This window comes from Oryzias latipes, chromosome 23, assembly GCF_002234675.1.
Source record: "Oryzias latipes chromosome 23, ASM223467v1".
Taxonomy (NCBI): Eukaryota; Metazoa; Chordata; class Actinopteri; order Beloniformes; family Adrianichthyidae; genus Oryzias; species Oryzias latipes.
Window position 1 is genome coordinate 10,764,308 of NC_019881.2, and position 16,790 is coordinate 10,781,097.

The 16,790-nt window shown below is 39.3% G+C and overlaps 1 protein-coding gene across 11 annotated transcripts in view; it reads left to right on the forward strand.

Moving 5' to 3' along the window:
- nav3 (neuron navigator 3) overlaps positions 1-16,790 on the forward strand; it is a 236,108-nt gene that overhangs the window by 202,094 nt on the left and 17,224 nt on the right. For 5 of the 11 annotated variants that reach the window (XM_023952465.1, XM_023952467.1, XM_023952468.1 and 2 more), the window contains 8 exons: positions 1,658-1,741; positions 5,616-5,727; positions 5,849-5,973; positions 8,743-8,766; positions 9,139-9,305; positions 9,493-9,579; positions 11,172-11,325; positions 14,775-14,961. In XM_023952465.1, the coding sequence (XP_023808233.1) occupies positions 1,658-1,741; positions 5,616-5,727; positions 5,849-5,973; positions 8,743-8,766; positions 9,139-9,305; positions 9,493-9,579; positions 11,172-11,325; positions 14,775-14,961 (940 nt within the window). The remainder of the gene's footprint in view (positions 1-1,657; positions 1,742-5,615; positions 5,728-5,848; positions 5,974-8,742; positions 8,767-9,138; positions 9,306-9,492; positions 9,580-11,171; positions 11,326-14,774; positions 14,962-16,790) is intronic. The other 6 variants (XM_023952466.1, XM_023952469.1, XM_023952474.1 and 3 more) reach the window with 3 other exon arrangements.

Genomic DNA, 16,790 nt, shown 5'->3' on the forward strand with positions numbered 1-16,790 from the left:
TCATCACCTGCCCCTTTGCTGTGCTGCTGCATAAGTAATTCCGCTAATACACTAATCGAAATAGATCCAGCAGCCAAACTTTAGGATTGGTTTTATTTTATAAAAACAAAATGGGGAGGTGTTTTGTTTATAGGAATAGTGCTTTTGCTGCTACACATGTAAAAAAAAATTTTAGACAGAATTTGCTGGACATGTTGGGTGTGGTCACACCGGTCACCATGCTTTTTCTGGGGCTGGGAGGCGTTTTGATGCGCTACGTCTTATTTGACGAGCTGCAGCAGCTAAGTCCCGTCAGTTTAGATCAACAGGATTGACCTAACAGGAAGTATTTGTGTTTGACAACATTTTCAAAATAAAATGGCACCCTGAGGATCCCAGAGCTGCTGTATGCTCAGGGATAAGGAGCAAATTCTCTCTCCTAAAATAAAGTGCACATCAGCCATCCTCACTCTTTCTCTCCCTCATCTCCTTCCTGTTTCTATAACCCTTGTGCTATCTTATATGACCCCTCCCTTACTTTGACGTGTTATTCCTACCATTACAAAGGTGGATAAAGGTGGAAAGATTTCATGTGATCCATGGACACCAGTGAAGATCACAAATCATTGAAGAAAAAAGGTTCAGCGCAATGTCTAGTGGGTCTAGATGACCCAACTCCCAATGTTAAAGTGCCTAGGATAGCACAAGGGTTAAACCGTCTCTCACTGCTCATCCAGAAAAGGGCTTTCCTTCAAAGACTTGTTTTGTCTTTGGCCAACTATTTCCCTCTGACCTGGACCTGAAGGAGGTCAGAATCCGGGCATGAGCATCATTGTGAGGACCCAGGATTGAGACAGATGGTCTCTCCCAGCGACACATTAGAGTCCAGTCAGCGCCTCCTTCAGAGAAGACAGGTGGGCCAGGGGGCCGGGAACCAAAGCTCACAGATGGAGCTGGAAGGAGATGTGGGCTTTCAGGGACTCACTTGAAGAGTTGGCATTTCTAAAGGTTAAGACCAACGCAGAGTCAGGCGGAGAGGAGGTGGCAGCAGTGCAGGCTCTCTGTGTATGCTTTCTGATTCTAATTTAAAATATTTTGTGTGAAGCCAGATACTTTGAGATGTTCCAACGTGCTGCTACCTCTCAGGCTTGCCAGAACAACAAAAATCTGCCATGCAGCTTCACTGTGACGTAAAAATGGAAAGAAGGGCTGCACCTGAACGGTCAAAAAGAAAAGATGGTTGGTCTGCAGCGCCCAAACCTCAGATGTGAACTTCATCCAGTCCTGAACTTCAAGAAAATGAAACAGAGAAGTCACATGAGCTTTTGTCCTTCTGAAACTTCTGGGCTTTGTTGTTTCAAACATCCCATCAGCTCATCTATGCAGCAGAACAGGAGCTTCATTATCAATCGTTAGAAGGAGTTTTAAAACGGATTGAAATCATTTCCTGTTAAAGCTCGCATGAAGCCTTTGTTAAGTTCAGCTCAATAATTGGAGAGGAGATCTTCATGTTGTTTGTCAAACTCAACACAAGATTTAGTTTATATTCATGGCAAAGAAGTTTCCCTTTTAGACTCTTTTCTATTGAATGCTTTTCTGCCAGCTTTTAGAGTGTTTTGGTTGTTTTTTTAATCCTGCAGAGGCTTAAGTCAGCTCTTGTATTTCCTTGTGTTTGCAGTCTCACCTGGTGGCAGCCTTTGAGAAGAGCCTGAGTAACATGACCTGCCGCCTGCAGAGCCTCACCATGACTGCAGAACAAAAGGTAAGGGGTTTTAGAGCTGAATATTAAACAGCACGGGAAAAGATGGTTGGTGCAGCCGTTTACTGCTTGTCACTGAGTGCTGTGATGATTTTCTGAATCCCTTTTGCTTCCTACATTTGTTCATGTTTCCACGGTGATGCCAGATCTCCATTACAGCTCTTTGTAGTGTCTAACATGTAGCCAGAAGAAAAACATGAAATAATAACAATTCTAATAGAACCAATTTAAATGTTGCTCAGCTCTGAAATTTCAAAACAAAAGTGATAAACATTACATTTTTTGTTTTATCCTGTAACAACAGAGATGTTGCAGGCTGTTGGACCTACCATTACTCTTTGACACGATCAACTTGAATCAGCTGATTCTGAAAACAAAAGCGGCTTTTCATATCAGTGTTGCGTCGTTATGCAACAATTTATGTTGGTAATGTTTTGCATAACGATGCAAAGCTGCTTTTCTCAACAACAGAATCAGCTGATTCACATTGATGGTCCAACTTTGAATTGCCAGGACCATTCTAAACTGGACCGTACCACTCAGAGGAAACAAGGTTTAAGTGAACTTCAGCACATTCAAAGTTACGGTGTTATTATTAAACAAAACAAAAAATATTAAAATAAAATAAAATATATGTATTACAGTGTTCCCTCATTTATCGTGGAAGTTACATAAAATAATCTGCGATAGGTGAAATCCGCAAAGTACAATTACAGATGTTTTAAGGCTGCAAAATTCCTCACTACACAATTCATCCACTTCTCTCAGACAGACATGAACATTTTCGTACTTTTCTCTCTTGTTTAAACTCTCAAAGTGTCATAGAAAAGTTAGTCCAGCTGTCCTCAATACAGGACATCAGTTTAAGTCCCACCAGGCGCGACTTGGGAGCCCAGTGAGTCCCAATCCTGGACTCACAAGACGCTGAGGCTACCCAAACAAAACACGCGGAGTCAGCATCAGAAACAGTTAAGAAAAGCTTTCACTCTTTTGTGTTTTTGGACTCATTTATTTAGTTCTTCAGCTGAGCTTTTGTCATATGTTGAACAGACTTGGTGTCATCAAACCACCAGCTTTTCTAACAATTGTAAATAAAGTGAAGAACTCAGCCGGTCAGTTATTCAGAAAGACCGTTTTGGAGTTTTTCAAAAATGCCTTCCAAATTAAAGGTAAACCTTCCCATGATTACTTCTAAAGTTGGAGGGCTTTGCGCTGGTTGCTGTGTAATAAGCCCCTTTGTGGTTACCTTGGAAACCGACCGAGCTCCAAATACTTTTACATTTGGCTTCAGAAAGTCACTGCAGTGCGTCTTCAAAACAGTGCGACTGACACACCAAACACGGCGGTAGAACATAGACGCCATGTTTTTTGTTAAATTTTTTAGTTTCACTTCAGCATCAGGTTAACATTCCAGAGTACTCGTTAGTAATCGCCTTACAGTGCAGGCAAAAGACCTATCACTTCTTTTATTTAGAATAGGTCAGTATATTTTCCAAAGGAATGTCAGTCCGGTCTACTGGATACCATTTCTGAAAATGTTCTAGCTTTGGTCAGAGCAAAATAGAAATATGCAGTGTGATCACACATTGACTTCAACAAATTCTCCTCACCGCTGCTAATGCAACACTGTGTCTGGGCCATTAATTTTTTCACACAAATAAGGTGAAAAGCTCTGAAAATGTGGGATTTTCTATAGAATCAACTCTGAAGGAATTAGTTAAACATTAAATGATTCCATCAGACAATAACTTCCACTGAAAGGCATGTTCAGACGGTAGTTGATATTTATTTGAACTTTATCATTCCTGTAAACATTTAAAAATGTGTACGTCCTGTTGTTCATATTTTACCTACTTCTTCCTTGATCCTCAAAAGGGATTTTAAATGTTTTCCTATCTCAAAGGATAAAGGTCTCCCCCTGATGACGCAAACCCACTGAAGCATGATAACAGCTTCTTAATCCTCCTTAAGGGAAAGCAGACTGGAATCTGATGGACGCCGTTCAAACTTTTAATTAAAACTATCTGCAGGCCTCAGCAGGTTAAGCAGACGTGGTTCTCTCTGTCTTATTGAGTCATTTCAACAGAGTTTGGACCTTCCAAACTCTAAGCGGGTGATGCTGACGCAGAAACTGATTTACTGTTAAAAAACAGAGACCTTGATATAGGTACAGTTGACGTGATTTCACACTGGGCTGTTTGGTTCACGGCAGAGATGTTTTTCCTCTAATGGTTTGGAGCATTTGAGCAGATGTGAAAGCTTATCTGAACTCTGGGTTTACCTGGATTCACTTGCAAAAGAGCTGGTTTATTTCAAATGCGGACCAAAGATTAGAAGTGGAAATATGGGAAATCTAAATCATTGGGAAAAGTTTAAATAGGAGTTCTACAAATCAATATGAGGGAAAAATAAGCTGAAAAAGATAGAATGACTTCAAAGTGAATGTTCTGCAGTCCAATAATAGGTATTTTTTGCCAGTTCTAAGCAAATAGTTTGTATTTTTTGAGTTTTTTATTAACCTAATTGGAGTTTATTTTGATTAGAGTGACAAAAAACTAGTGTAATAGATGGAAATGACTCATTTTAGAAAAACATTTGAACAAAATGAGAATACCATCTTAGCACAAATTGGTTCAATCCTCAGAAATTTAATAGGTATACTAAATTAATAAGTTCTTCCAAAGATTACAGTGTACCGGTAATTTGAATTTTTTTTCAAATAATAAATCAAGTTTTTGTTTTGTTAAGAGCAGTGTTTTTTTTAAACAAGATCTACTTTTTGCTTGACAAAAATCCCAAGGCATACCAGAAACCAAAATTGAAAAAAAGAGAAATTAGTAGTACATGTTAATCATGTACAAGTTCCTCGAGGACTTTATGGGCATTTTTGTTATAGTTGTAATACTGTAATAGTTTTATTCATTTGGCCAAATCCTTAATGTAACTTTAACAAAAATGTTTTATTCATGTTTGTTAAGAAAATATTAAATATTATTTCAATTTAGCTTTAGTTCAATGTGTCTGTTGGCCGGTTAAGCTTATTTTAACTTTTTTTTTTTTTTCCAAAAGTGCTTAAAGTCTGAAACTGAATTTGTCCTTTAATCAGAAAGCAGCTGTTTGAGTTAGAACAATGACTTGGACCAAAGACTGGAATCTTTGGCTGTTAATGATTCCTTTGTTTAATGTTTGTTCTGCTTCATGATGGTTAATAGCAGCGCAGCAAGTGATGCTGTCACATTAACTCAATGAATCATGGGAGATGTAGTGAACAAACAGTGGCGCTGAATCTGGACAGACTCCTGTCTTTAAGCTTCATAATTTTATGCGTTTTTTCCACGGTCTGCCTGTAGATCCTGTGAGACGCTACACTCTAAACACGATCTCTAGATGGTATTTTTGTTGGAGCTAAGAGACTTTATGAGCCGTGTCAGACCAGAAAAAGACAACGTTTTCCAAATGTTTTCCAAAATGAGAGCAATTGGCTTAAGTTGCAGCTAGATGGTCATCTTATCAAAGCATCTTAAAAAGAAATCAAATAAATACAAAGATAAAAAGTATTATACAATCTTTAACATCACCAACTACTTAGTGTGAAACCTGGTCCTGTTTGGATGAACGCAGAGCTGACATCCTGATAATGCTGAACGGCTTTTTGGAACACTTAGGTGAAGTCAAGTTATTTCTCACTGCACACTGGTTCTAGATCCTAGCTCTCAATTAGAGAAAATTCTCAACTGTTCTGATTATGATGGTGCTTTTGAACTTTTTTTTCTTTCTTGTCAAAACCCATTAGGATTAACCTCCTCCAGACTTGCTCAGTTTATATTCCACATTTGTTCCGGTCTTTGTCATAGAAAATGTCTCGTTCCGATCACAGGAGTCTGAACTGGCTGAGTTGAGGGAAACCATTGAGATGCTGAAGACTCAGAACACGGATGCACAAACTGCCATCCAGGTGGCGCTTAACGGTCCGGACCACCTGCACAAAGGTACAGAAAACCAACATGGCATCAGGTCAGCTTCTGAGAGCCTTGGCTGGTCATGAAAACAGAGGCATGTGTAGCAGCCAAGTTCAGTGGAACGCTGCAAAACTTGGACCGTTTCTTCCAGACTTACGCATTCGACGGCAGCACTCCTCAGAGAGTATGTCCAGCATTAACAGCGCAGCCAGTCACTCCAGCATGGGAAGCTTGGGGAAGGAGGCTGAAGATAAGAAGAAGAAGAAGAAGAGTTGGGTGAGTGAACGAAAAACATGCAAGAATTAGACAAAAAAATAAGAAAGAAATAAAAAGTATTTCATCCTCCTGTTATTTAAATCTGCTTTTAAACATTTGCTTCAGTGTAGTAGAGTTTGAATCCTTTAAAATCCTATATTCTTCCAGGCTCCCATAACACAGGTGTCCGTCAGTGCACGCCTTCAACTTACTGCAAGAATCTGGATGTTTGTAATAACTGGAAATGTTAAGATGTTTGACCTCAGAGGATTTACAAAAAAAAACAATATCAACTGAATTCTTTTCACCCAGTTTTCAAATGTGCTGTTGGTGATTACAAAACTGAGGAAAGGTGTGTTATTTTTTAGAATGTTTTTATTATATTACTGTACATGGCTGTTTCTTTAACATTATGTATGTTTAACCTTCTTACCCCCCACCCCCTCCCACCAGCTGCGACATAAAGCTGGAATCTTCCGCATTTCTTTTCCTGCGCTGTCTCCTGCAGCTTTGGCTGAACCCTCAAACTTCTGCATTTTGCTAAATGACTGATAATGTATTATTGTTCGGTCTCAGCTAACGAAATCAGACATGAAGACACTTTTCATGTTTGCTGAAAAAGAAGTGTTCTGTCGTCTCCTAAACATTTCCAGTGAGCCTCGTGGAGGCTTCCTCCCCAGGAACAGTTTCCCTTCATTTGCATTTGTTGCATGATGGGTGGAGGGTCATTTGATGAAGAGCAGAACCGTGTTGTCTCAGGAGCAAAAAGACATTTTTGTTATTAGTAAGGAATTATATAACAAACATAAATAGGATTTCATGAGATGAGGATTATCTCTGTGCTGATGTTGACTGTTTCAGGAGGCATCAAGTTAGTCACGTACAATCATTACTGATGAGCTCAATGGAAGAAATACTTTTGCTATAAATAGATCGTATTTTTAGTCTTTGCTGCCCTTTAGTGGGTTTTATTATCTGTGGCTGTGTCCGGGCGCAGCATACCCCGTGACCCTGAATAGGATCAGGCAGGTATGGAAAATCAGTGAGTGGTGTGGACATGTTCCACAGTGACAGCGCCAGGTCTCATCAGGCTCACATGCTGAGTGGTTTAGGGAGCATCAGACAACATTTGCACTCATGGACTGGCTTTCAGTCACTGCAGAGGACAGCAGTGTTCAAGGGGTGTGTCATTCCACCCACACTGTAGTTCAGTTACCCCTTATGAAAAATAAAAAAGACATTTTGTGTTTGACCTGGACATTTACTTTGGTGAAGTGACTGTACAATATTCACAGCACTACTAAAATAAATATATTAAAATAATGAATTTCTAGACTATAAGTAGGAGAAAAACTCTGAGGTCAAATCCATTTGTTTTGACACATATCCCTTTCAGGTCATGAGCTGCCAGATCCTAACCCGGCTAGTGTTGGGTGCAGGCGGGGTTCAGGGTTCAAATCCTTTATAAACATTTTCAGATATTGGTCAAGTAGTCAAGCAGTTTTATATTTACTAACATTAATTACACAATTAATACTATAACAATACAAAATGAATCAGTCTGAGGAAATGCAGGTCACAGTCATGGAATCCCCTAAATAGAAGAATATGTCTAACACAGTGAAACTTGTTTTTTTCATTTGCATTCAGTTTATTGTGTTTGTTTTAATTAGATAAATTGACTTACAAGAAAGGTCTTTTTTATTTTTGTAAATGTTAAACATTAAAGGGCCTATATGATGCTTTTCTTAAGCCTTTCAGAGTGAAATATACTCATCTTTATGATCACATGTTTTCTTTGGCACACTAAAGAACACAGTTTTAATGAAATCTGAGTTATTTTTGCAGCTAATTTCCAACCCGGAAGTAAGACAACTCGATCTCTGAAGCTACGCCTTTTTGTCCTTGTGGGTGCCGCTCATTTTGTGATGTCAACCTAGAGTTGGCCTCGACAGTGTGTCTGTTTTTTCGTTCGCAATAACAAACATCTAAACTTTTGCATAGATCCATATTGCGATTAGCCGATCACCGCTAGTTCCACTGATAAAGTGGGGGTGGGGCCTGGGGGTGGTGCTGGAAGTGCAAACTCTTCCCGAAAAGGGCTATTCCTCACTTTGTGTTGTCAGGATGTGAGAACATGCACATTTTCATGGATCGAGAGGGGCTGGTGCTCAGAGATCAGGTTTTTAGAGGTAAACTCAGAAATACATGAATGAATGAATGAAAATACCGCTTTGGGGTTGTTATTTTACATAATAGAGGCCCTTGAAGCATTTGGTTTTCTGTATGTTTATTGTCCAGTTTCTTTCTTGATTTTCCATCTCTCACTGTTCAAATGAAACCACCACAGAATGACAGACTGTCAGTTTCTTTTTCAGTGGGCAAACCTAAAAAAATTCACTAAGGTTCAAATACGTATTTCCTCCACTGTAAATGCTGACTTGTATAGGAGGATGCTGCAGCTGTTTAAATGACTGTTCAAAGGGACACATATTTGTGTTTGTTTATGGTCTCATCCTGGCTCATTGACACAACATGACATTCATGCTTTCATCACCTAAAATCTACTTTTTCTTATCTGCAGATTAAAACAGTGAGAGCATTAGTTATTAGCAGGAGCGGCCATGATGGCTAGCATCCCATTTCTCAGCAGGAATAAATGTTATCCCACTGAAGGAAGTCCTTTGTAGCTTCAGGACTATATGGCAGCAGATGGGTGTGAAGTGTTTGTGGCGTGGGGGTAAATGGGTGCTTGTGTGGCTTAACGTGGAGTGTGTTTTGCATCTTCAGGTGGCTGATTCCATCCCGGCTCAGGTCAGTGGCCTCGCAGCGGTTGTTGTTCATGTCCACGTTCTTCGCCTCTTCCCTTCTCTTCTTTCCCGTTTCTGTGGAAACATCGGCATGGATACGACCAACCTTCCCCTCTCAACCCTTTCATTTCCTCATTTACCTCCTTTATTCATTTTTAATGCCTGTTTCATTTCTAATTTTTAGGGTCATTAAACAGTTTGCCGCCCCCCTCACCCATCTCATTCTGGTTTATTCTTACAGCCTGCTCTTTGCCTCGATTTAAACCTGACAGTGCCTTTGTTTGGAAACAGCACGTACGGAGTGACCTGCTGATGAGTCCAAAGCTGATGGATCTGAGTGGCCGTCTCACCTGTGCATGTGTGGTGTGTGTTGCAGCTGCGCAGCTCCTTCAAACAGGCATTCAGCAAGAAGAAAACCAAATCCCAGTCAGCCCACGATGAGATGGAGGAGATGACCGACTCTCTGCCGTCCTCGCCCAAGCTTCACCACGACAACCGACAAGCCAGCATTGCCACGCTGCGCTCCTCCCCCTCCACCACAGAGTGAGTTTTACGCACCCACCCCCTGCACACAACTATATATACTCACCGAAAATGTCTGCAACACACCTTCTTTGACTTCTTTGACTGTCATTTGTTTTCTTTCTACATTTTTCTTTAAATCCTCCCTTCACACTTTCCTCCAACTCATCGCTTCATCCTATCCTGTCACGTTTCTCCCCTCCTTCAGCAAGTGCATTTGCAATAGCAAGTTTTCCCCCATTTGGACACCAAAGAAAAAGCAAAACGGTCATGTGGTCTACAAACACAGATCTCGGTAACGGGCACTGTGTGTGCGGCATGAACCTCAAGAGTGTGTGTGCTGTGGTTTGTGTTGCTGTGACTCTCTTCTGCAGAATCGTCGTGTTTCGCTCCTGCACAGAGTTTGTATTAAGTTTGTATTTCTACTTTGGATGACTTGATAAGTTGATTGGAAAATATTCCCACTTTTTTTCTGTTTTTCTCTCTTATCTCACTTAAAAGTGAGTAGAAACCAAAACTTCGTTTTCATTTGGCCCCTTGAGTCGTTAAATGTGCAAAGCAAGATGAAAAATAAAGCATATGGTCATTTCCAGAAGTTGGGATGGTTCCAATATAAAAACTGACTTTCTTTTGTTAAGTTTGTTGGACTTTGAGGATTTGGCCTGTGTTCTGTCCATTTCAAGTGGGAAACAAACAAATCCAGCAGGGCAAGTCGAAAGAGACCTGAAGCAGAAAAAGTTCTAACGGGCAAAGGTTGAAAAATAAGGAGGTAAATTGGTTTAATCAGACTTTAGAACATAAGGCGGCACACACCAGACACCATGCAGTGTACGACATCATGCTCATAACCCAATTCCTTTAACACAAACAGAGAGGAGCGATTTTAGATACATTAAATTAAAACGGTTTGTGTGTTTACCTGCAGCTATAAGCCAGCTGTGGGAGGGGCTGAGTCACTGACTGCAGCATCAGCTGATTGTTGACCTACCAGAGTCTCCGCCCTGCAATGGTCTAGTACTGGTACCTCATGTGAACCTTCACCACACAAAGTGGAAATAACGGATTGCTGGATTAAAGTCTCCATAGTCCTTCAAAAACTCCCAAAAAAAAAAAAACTGTTGGCAGTTGAAGTAATTTAGCTGATTTACTCAGAGGGTGAGTAAAATAACACTTCTGCTGGAATGCAGCATTAAAGGCAGGAAACTGAGGCTGGAAGAGTAAATTACAAAAAGAAAATAACATTTGAATGTTCTTTAAGGAAAACTAAGGCAATGTTCAAAAGCAGGTCACATGCCACTTGTGGGTGTGACCCATAACAAAAACAAACTGAAAATGTTCAAGTTTCAACATTCCCATCAAATTGAATGGAGCTGCAGGACTCTCCTGATCTGAAAGTATCTTTAATGAAAATAGAATAGGCCAACCCTTTAAATATGTTATCTTTCTTAAAAAACAATATAGAGGTTTCTTTTGTTTATTATAATATAAACATTTCTTACTTCTTTATCGTCAGCATTTGATTTTTTTTGTTGTCCCTTTTTTTCATACATTCTTGACACTTTTCTGGTGCTTAGCAGCAGACGTTCAGCTCAACAGCTCCTTGACTCATTGATAAAAGTCCTCTACAGTTGAGTTAAAGTTGTTTTGTGCATGTTTATACACTTAAAGAATAGCCACCAGTGTTTGAAATTAATCTTTTAAAGTGTATCATCAGAGGTGGGATTTCCTGTTCAGAGTGTCCCGCTACTTTTCCTCCCATCCATCAGGCTCCAACATCCCTGTGACCTCCAGCTTCTCTTTTTTCTTTTAAATATGTGAACTCCACACCATTTGGCACAATCCTAAATTTGACCCCCAACTCCACGCTGTGTGTAATCTCACCTGCAGGCTGTGTGAATGCACCGAGGCTGAGGCGGAGATCATACTGCAGCTGAAGAATGAGCTGAGGGAAAAAGAGCTCAAACTCACCGATATCCGGCTGGAGGCGCTCAGCTCTGCACATCATCTGGACCAGATCAGGGAGGCTATGAACCGCATGCAAGTAAGCCTAAACACCGATTGCACAGATTAATTTCAGTTTTTTAAAAATGGTCAACCTGCAACTGCACAACCCATCTCTACTCAGGAAAAAGTTTTTATTTTGGTTTTTGGCTAGTGACCCCTAGCCGTAAATTACAACACTGATGCTTTCTTTGAAAGAAAGAACTAAAGGAACATATTGTTTTTCACAGAATAGTTATTACTTTAAAGATAAACCAATAAAAAACTACAAATAACATGTACTTTGAACCTAAACTGAGAAAGTAAGCATGAAAAAATATGGATCAATTAGAGAAATTCAGGAAGAGAGTGATGAGCACAAGAGAACACAAAGACTTGTCAGAGGAACGCATCTGGATTCCATAAAAAGTCTTTAAATTAATTGCCATAAGCTATAATAACTTCTAAGTTTTAAGAACTTTAATACTAATTTAGCTAAAAATAGTGGAAGTTTGTGAGAGAAAAAAACTACTGAATTGCCTGAAGCAGCTAAATGAAATATTTCAACTGGTATCTTAATAATGGATGCCTTACTCTCCCCCTCTACCCCTGTCACTCTGGTCAGAACTGCTTGTGATAAATCCATGAAAAAAAAACGCTCTTTTTCCAAATGCCAGCTTTCTTTAGGTTTTATCTCCATAGCAACCATTTTATTTTTTGGCCATCTAGGGGTGACGAACGGGTCTGTTTCATTTTTAATCCACAAAAGTAAATTTTTGGATTTACTTAGCAACTGAGGTTTTTTGCTAACCACGTCCACATTCGTAATATGTTCATATCCTATGTCATATTATTTTATCCGGCTTAACCCAACGATTCAGTAGTTTGTTTGTATTACATTTTCATGTATTAAATATTCACAATATTCTGGTAAAAAATATGCGAGCAAAAGAGGAAAGCCACTTTTGTTAGCTTCCCAATACTGCTTTAGGAGTTAGAAGGAATTGACATTTTTAGAAGGCAGCAGAGCCATTTTTTTCTTCTTTTCTTAATTCAAGAGGTCAAAGGTTAGTGAGACTTCAATTATAGACTTCACCTGTGTGTGTGTGAAATTTACTAAAGACCGCAACAAGTGTTCTTTTCCCAAATGTAGGCGTAAATGTAAAATTGGCCAATTTCACCCTTTGCCACAAAAAGGTCGCCAAGCTGTGGGTACTGTGCCATCCAATAATAATTTTAAAACTTCCCTCTGATATTCCCAACATGTGTGGATTAGTGGATTTTAAAATGTTCTGAGAACCCCACAAAAGATTTTGGCCCCATTCATTTTTTGATCAGCTCTGCTGCTGTGATGTCGTCGTTTTTTACGGGCCACTATTCAATAAGGCAAAAATCAATTTTCACCTCAAACACAGTAAGAAAAAAGATTTTTGAAAACAATCTGGTCCGTCAGTCCAGGAGTGCTGTGGCACAGAATAAAGTTTAGCCTCAAATATAAAAGGGGTATATTTGTGCACTTCATATTTTTTAAGCTTCAAAAACCTTGATTGCAACAGTAACATCTGTCCAACTCTGAAGGCCTTCAGCTCTTATCTGTTTGCTTAGCTGTCGGTCAGGACAAGTTACACAATAGTTTAATTGTTTACTCTGATAGCAGAATCCCCTGTCAACTATACATTGAAAACCTCCTTTTGCTGTTCTGTTGTTTTCAGTGATTCTTCTGGAGACATGTTGTGTCGTTTCATGTTTAAAAGAACGCACTTTTTTAAAAAACATCTGCAATCACCATGAATATCTCAGCCAACCATTTGATGGTGGTTGTGGATTATCTCATACAAGGAAGGCTTAACTTTTCCTTATGGGTATTACGAATAACTCCTTCTTTGATACTGATCACTCGAAGTGAGCTTGGAGATTAAAAAAGCGCCTTATAGTCTATAATTTCAGTGAAACTGATTTACAGGAACAGATCTTAACCCTTAGTAGTCCTGGGCCTTATGGAGCATTGTGTTCCTTTATGATTTGCTGGAATACTTTACTTTTGAAACAGTTTTTTTGTGGCAAAGCTTGATATTCATTTTCTTAGTACAAGCCCAGCTTCTTTTTACAGATTTCTTTTTTCATTTCATAATTACAGCTGTGGTGTATATTCAACTTTTGCCCCACAACACTAGAAGGCGCATTGTATGACTGACTGTGAGCTCTATATGTTACATCGTGAAGAAGAAGTATTAAAGAAGAGAGCGGGAAAGCATTTTGAGTCATGTCCTGATTTCTGTAAAACCTGAGGATTACTTTGACAAGCATACAACAAGCTGCCCTATAATTTTACAGTAGGCCTAAAAATGTACAAAAAACAAAGCCTGAGCGGTCAATTGTTTTTAATACACAGTTTGCAAAAATTGAGAACAAATTGCCTTATGTTTTATAACAAAGAGGAAAAGTGTACAAGTAAAATACATAAAGGAAAATGCCGAACAAGGTGTTAATTATCAGAAAGCAATGGACAACACAGAAGCCCGAATAATTATCCCGCCCGCTCATGCCATGGTCACTTATAGAATACATAAATATTCAATACATTTTTGTACTTTATTCTTGTTTTTATTTTTTTTAGTTTAACTATTTAATACGTGGTGCAGTGCATTGTAATGGTAATGGACATCAACTGCAGAAGCAAAGGGAAGCAATATATATGCATATATTCACAATGGGTTAAATAAAGCATCACTTCAGAGAGGAACTTAACCTCTTATCACTTCTTTTTGTCCAGAAGATGAAGCTGAAGGTTGTTTTAAAGAAACCAGTGCAGTGATGTAGAATATTTAAGCGATGTGACCGGAATACTTTTTAGGTGTGCATTATCACTTTTTAATCCACAACCGACAGCCAATCAGAATCGATTATTCACCCAGACCATGGTATAAGATTATATAAGTCCAAGAAAAAAATCTAATTCAAGGTTAAAAACAACTTCAAAATAATACCCTTCTTACCTCTTTTTTTTTGGTAAGAAGGATTTTTTACCTCATAACCATTTCAAATTCTGAAGAATTCGAATCTTTTTCTAAACTACCCAATTGATCCAAATGCCTTAAAATGTCTGTCACATTCATTGTCTTTTTGCGACTATACTGTACATTATGCTGGCTCAGGTAGAGACACATCATAACTGTTCAGCAAAATGTACTTGTCAATATCCTATTTGTTTTAATTCCTTGATTTCTATTGGCTTAATATTTACTACTTCGGCACAACAAACAAGGACAGCAATTTTTCTTGCGACTTGTAAAATGAAATCACGGTCGTACCTTTTTGGACATTTAAATTTGAGGGACCTTGTCAATTATGTGTCATAACTCTTTGTTTGAAACCAAACATGTCAAAGCTAATGACTTTTTTGAAACCTTCTTGTTATATGTGTTATTATTGCATCATTGCCACATCATTGAAAATGAGAGATGCTGTTGGTTGCTCTGCTCACATTTTGATTCCTGTCGCCATAAACAGAATGAGATTGAGATCTTGAAAGCGGAAAACGATCGTCTCAAATCCAGCGGAAATGCCACGCCAACAGCCACCCCCGTCAAGACAGCCCGGCCGCCATCTGAGACCTCCAGCACATCCTCATCATCCTCACGCCAGTCCCTGGGACTTTCCCTCAATAACCTCAACATCACCGACACCATCATGTCAGGTCAGTTCAACGTCTGCGTGCTTGTTCAGGTGTGTTAATCTGTAGAGTTCAGTGAGTTTGACTCATTCTTTAAGATCATTGAAACTTCAGCTGTTTTTGTTGTAACAAAGTAATAGAAACTGAGAGAGAAATCATTTTTCTGCTGTTTTTTTTCTGCTGTTTTTAATTAAAGCAATAATGTCTTTTTATTTTACCAAACAGAAAACAATGAATTAGCTTGATGAGAATGATAAAAAGTATTCTATGATCAATTAAAAGAAGTTGTTGTTGAATTACTCACAGTATAAGGAAAAAGATTTAATTATGGTCGTAGACATGATTAAGATTGATAGAAGACAGAATGGTATGGCCTCCTTCAGAGCCCATCTTTCAATTTCTTTAGGACAGTTGTTGGTTCTGCTGATGTGAAACAGATTTATCTGCAAAAGAAACAACAGCTGCTGCCGTCCTCCATCTGTACTCCAGGAAGAGGAGAGGGCAGGTTTCTGGACATGCAACACTGTTCTGGGCCTCACATCTTATGTGACGCTGTCTTACTTTTGTTCTGTTTTCAGTAAATTTAAGCAACTTTAACTGGGCATAAAAGATCTCTTGCAGCTCTACATCTCATTCCCAAAGCTATCGTTAGCGTTAGCATAAATAAGAATAACAATCGTAATTTCCTTCATAATCAAACAAGTAGCATTCAAAAAAGTACTTGTAACATTTGTCTAACTTTGACCGGGTTGTAAGAGAGAAATGATCCAGGACTAGTTTAATATCGTCCATACAATTTTGGGGATGCAGCTGTGCAGCATTATTCTGCAGGCAGGATTACTTTGATTTGTATTTTGATTTGTCAACGATCTAAGAGAGGACAACGAATACAGTTGGGTAGGACATTTATAAAATAAATATTCTACAATCAGGTATGGGACAGTTAGCACTGAAGCAAACACAGTTGCTCCAGCACAGAACCTGCAGCCACAGGACGTCAGTCAAATACAAAGACATCCGCTTTCTAAGGATTGTGGTTAAAAGGAAAAGAACTAAGCTTACAGCAGAAATCTGCAGACAGGAGGCTTCTGGTTCTGGTGCTTTCCTCTCCAACAAATTTGTGATAAAGCTTCAGTCACATGCTGCAGGAGTTTGGGTTGTCCGGGCCATAGAAAGGAGCAGCTTCACCTTAGGAGGAGCGCAGGTGTGTCTTGCAGTTCGCTTGAGGCTCGTGTGGTCACTTTAACAGACGTCATGAAAATGGAACGTAGCATTGTTGTGCATGTAAGTGTATTGTGATGTTTTTGTACGGAAAATAAAAGTTACACGCATTTATGACGTACGGGTGATGCTGTCAGATGGCGCCCTCATCCCACACTATAGTCGCTGGTAAGGTGTGCGTAAGGTGCTTGCATGGGGATGCCACATGATACATAAGTTCCCGTGGTGAGTCCACAATCTCTGTCTCATTTCCTCATTTCCAACAGTCATGCTGTATATGTCACACTGGTGATTGAATCAGCTCGATAAAATACTGTGCAAAAATGACTAGAAACAATTAAAAATGTAAAAAGGGATTTAATAAATAGTCTAAAAACAGCTGTAAATTGGTAAAAAAATAAAAGACATAAAAGTTTGATTAAAAGTCCCAGCTAAAAGAGTCCAGTCCCAAAGCCGCGCCCCCCCGAAGTCCACCGTTGAATCCGGCCGTGGAGGGGAAAAAAACCAGCGTCTGTGCGGCTGAAACGAACACACAAAAAACGAAAAAAACTTCAGGGTGTTACACCAACATCAGCCACACGCATCCAGGCCGGTCGGGAGAGCAGACTTTCCTTTATGCACCGATCGTCAGG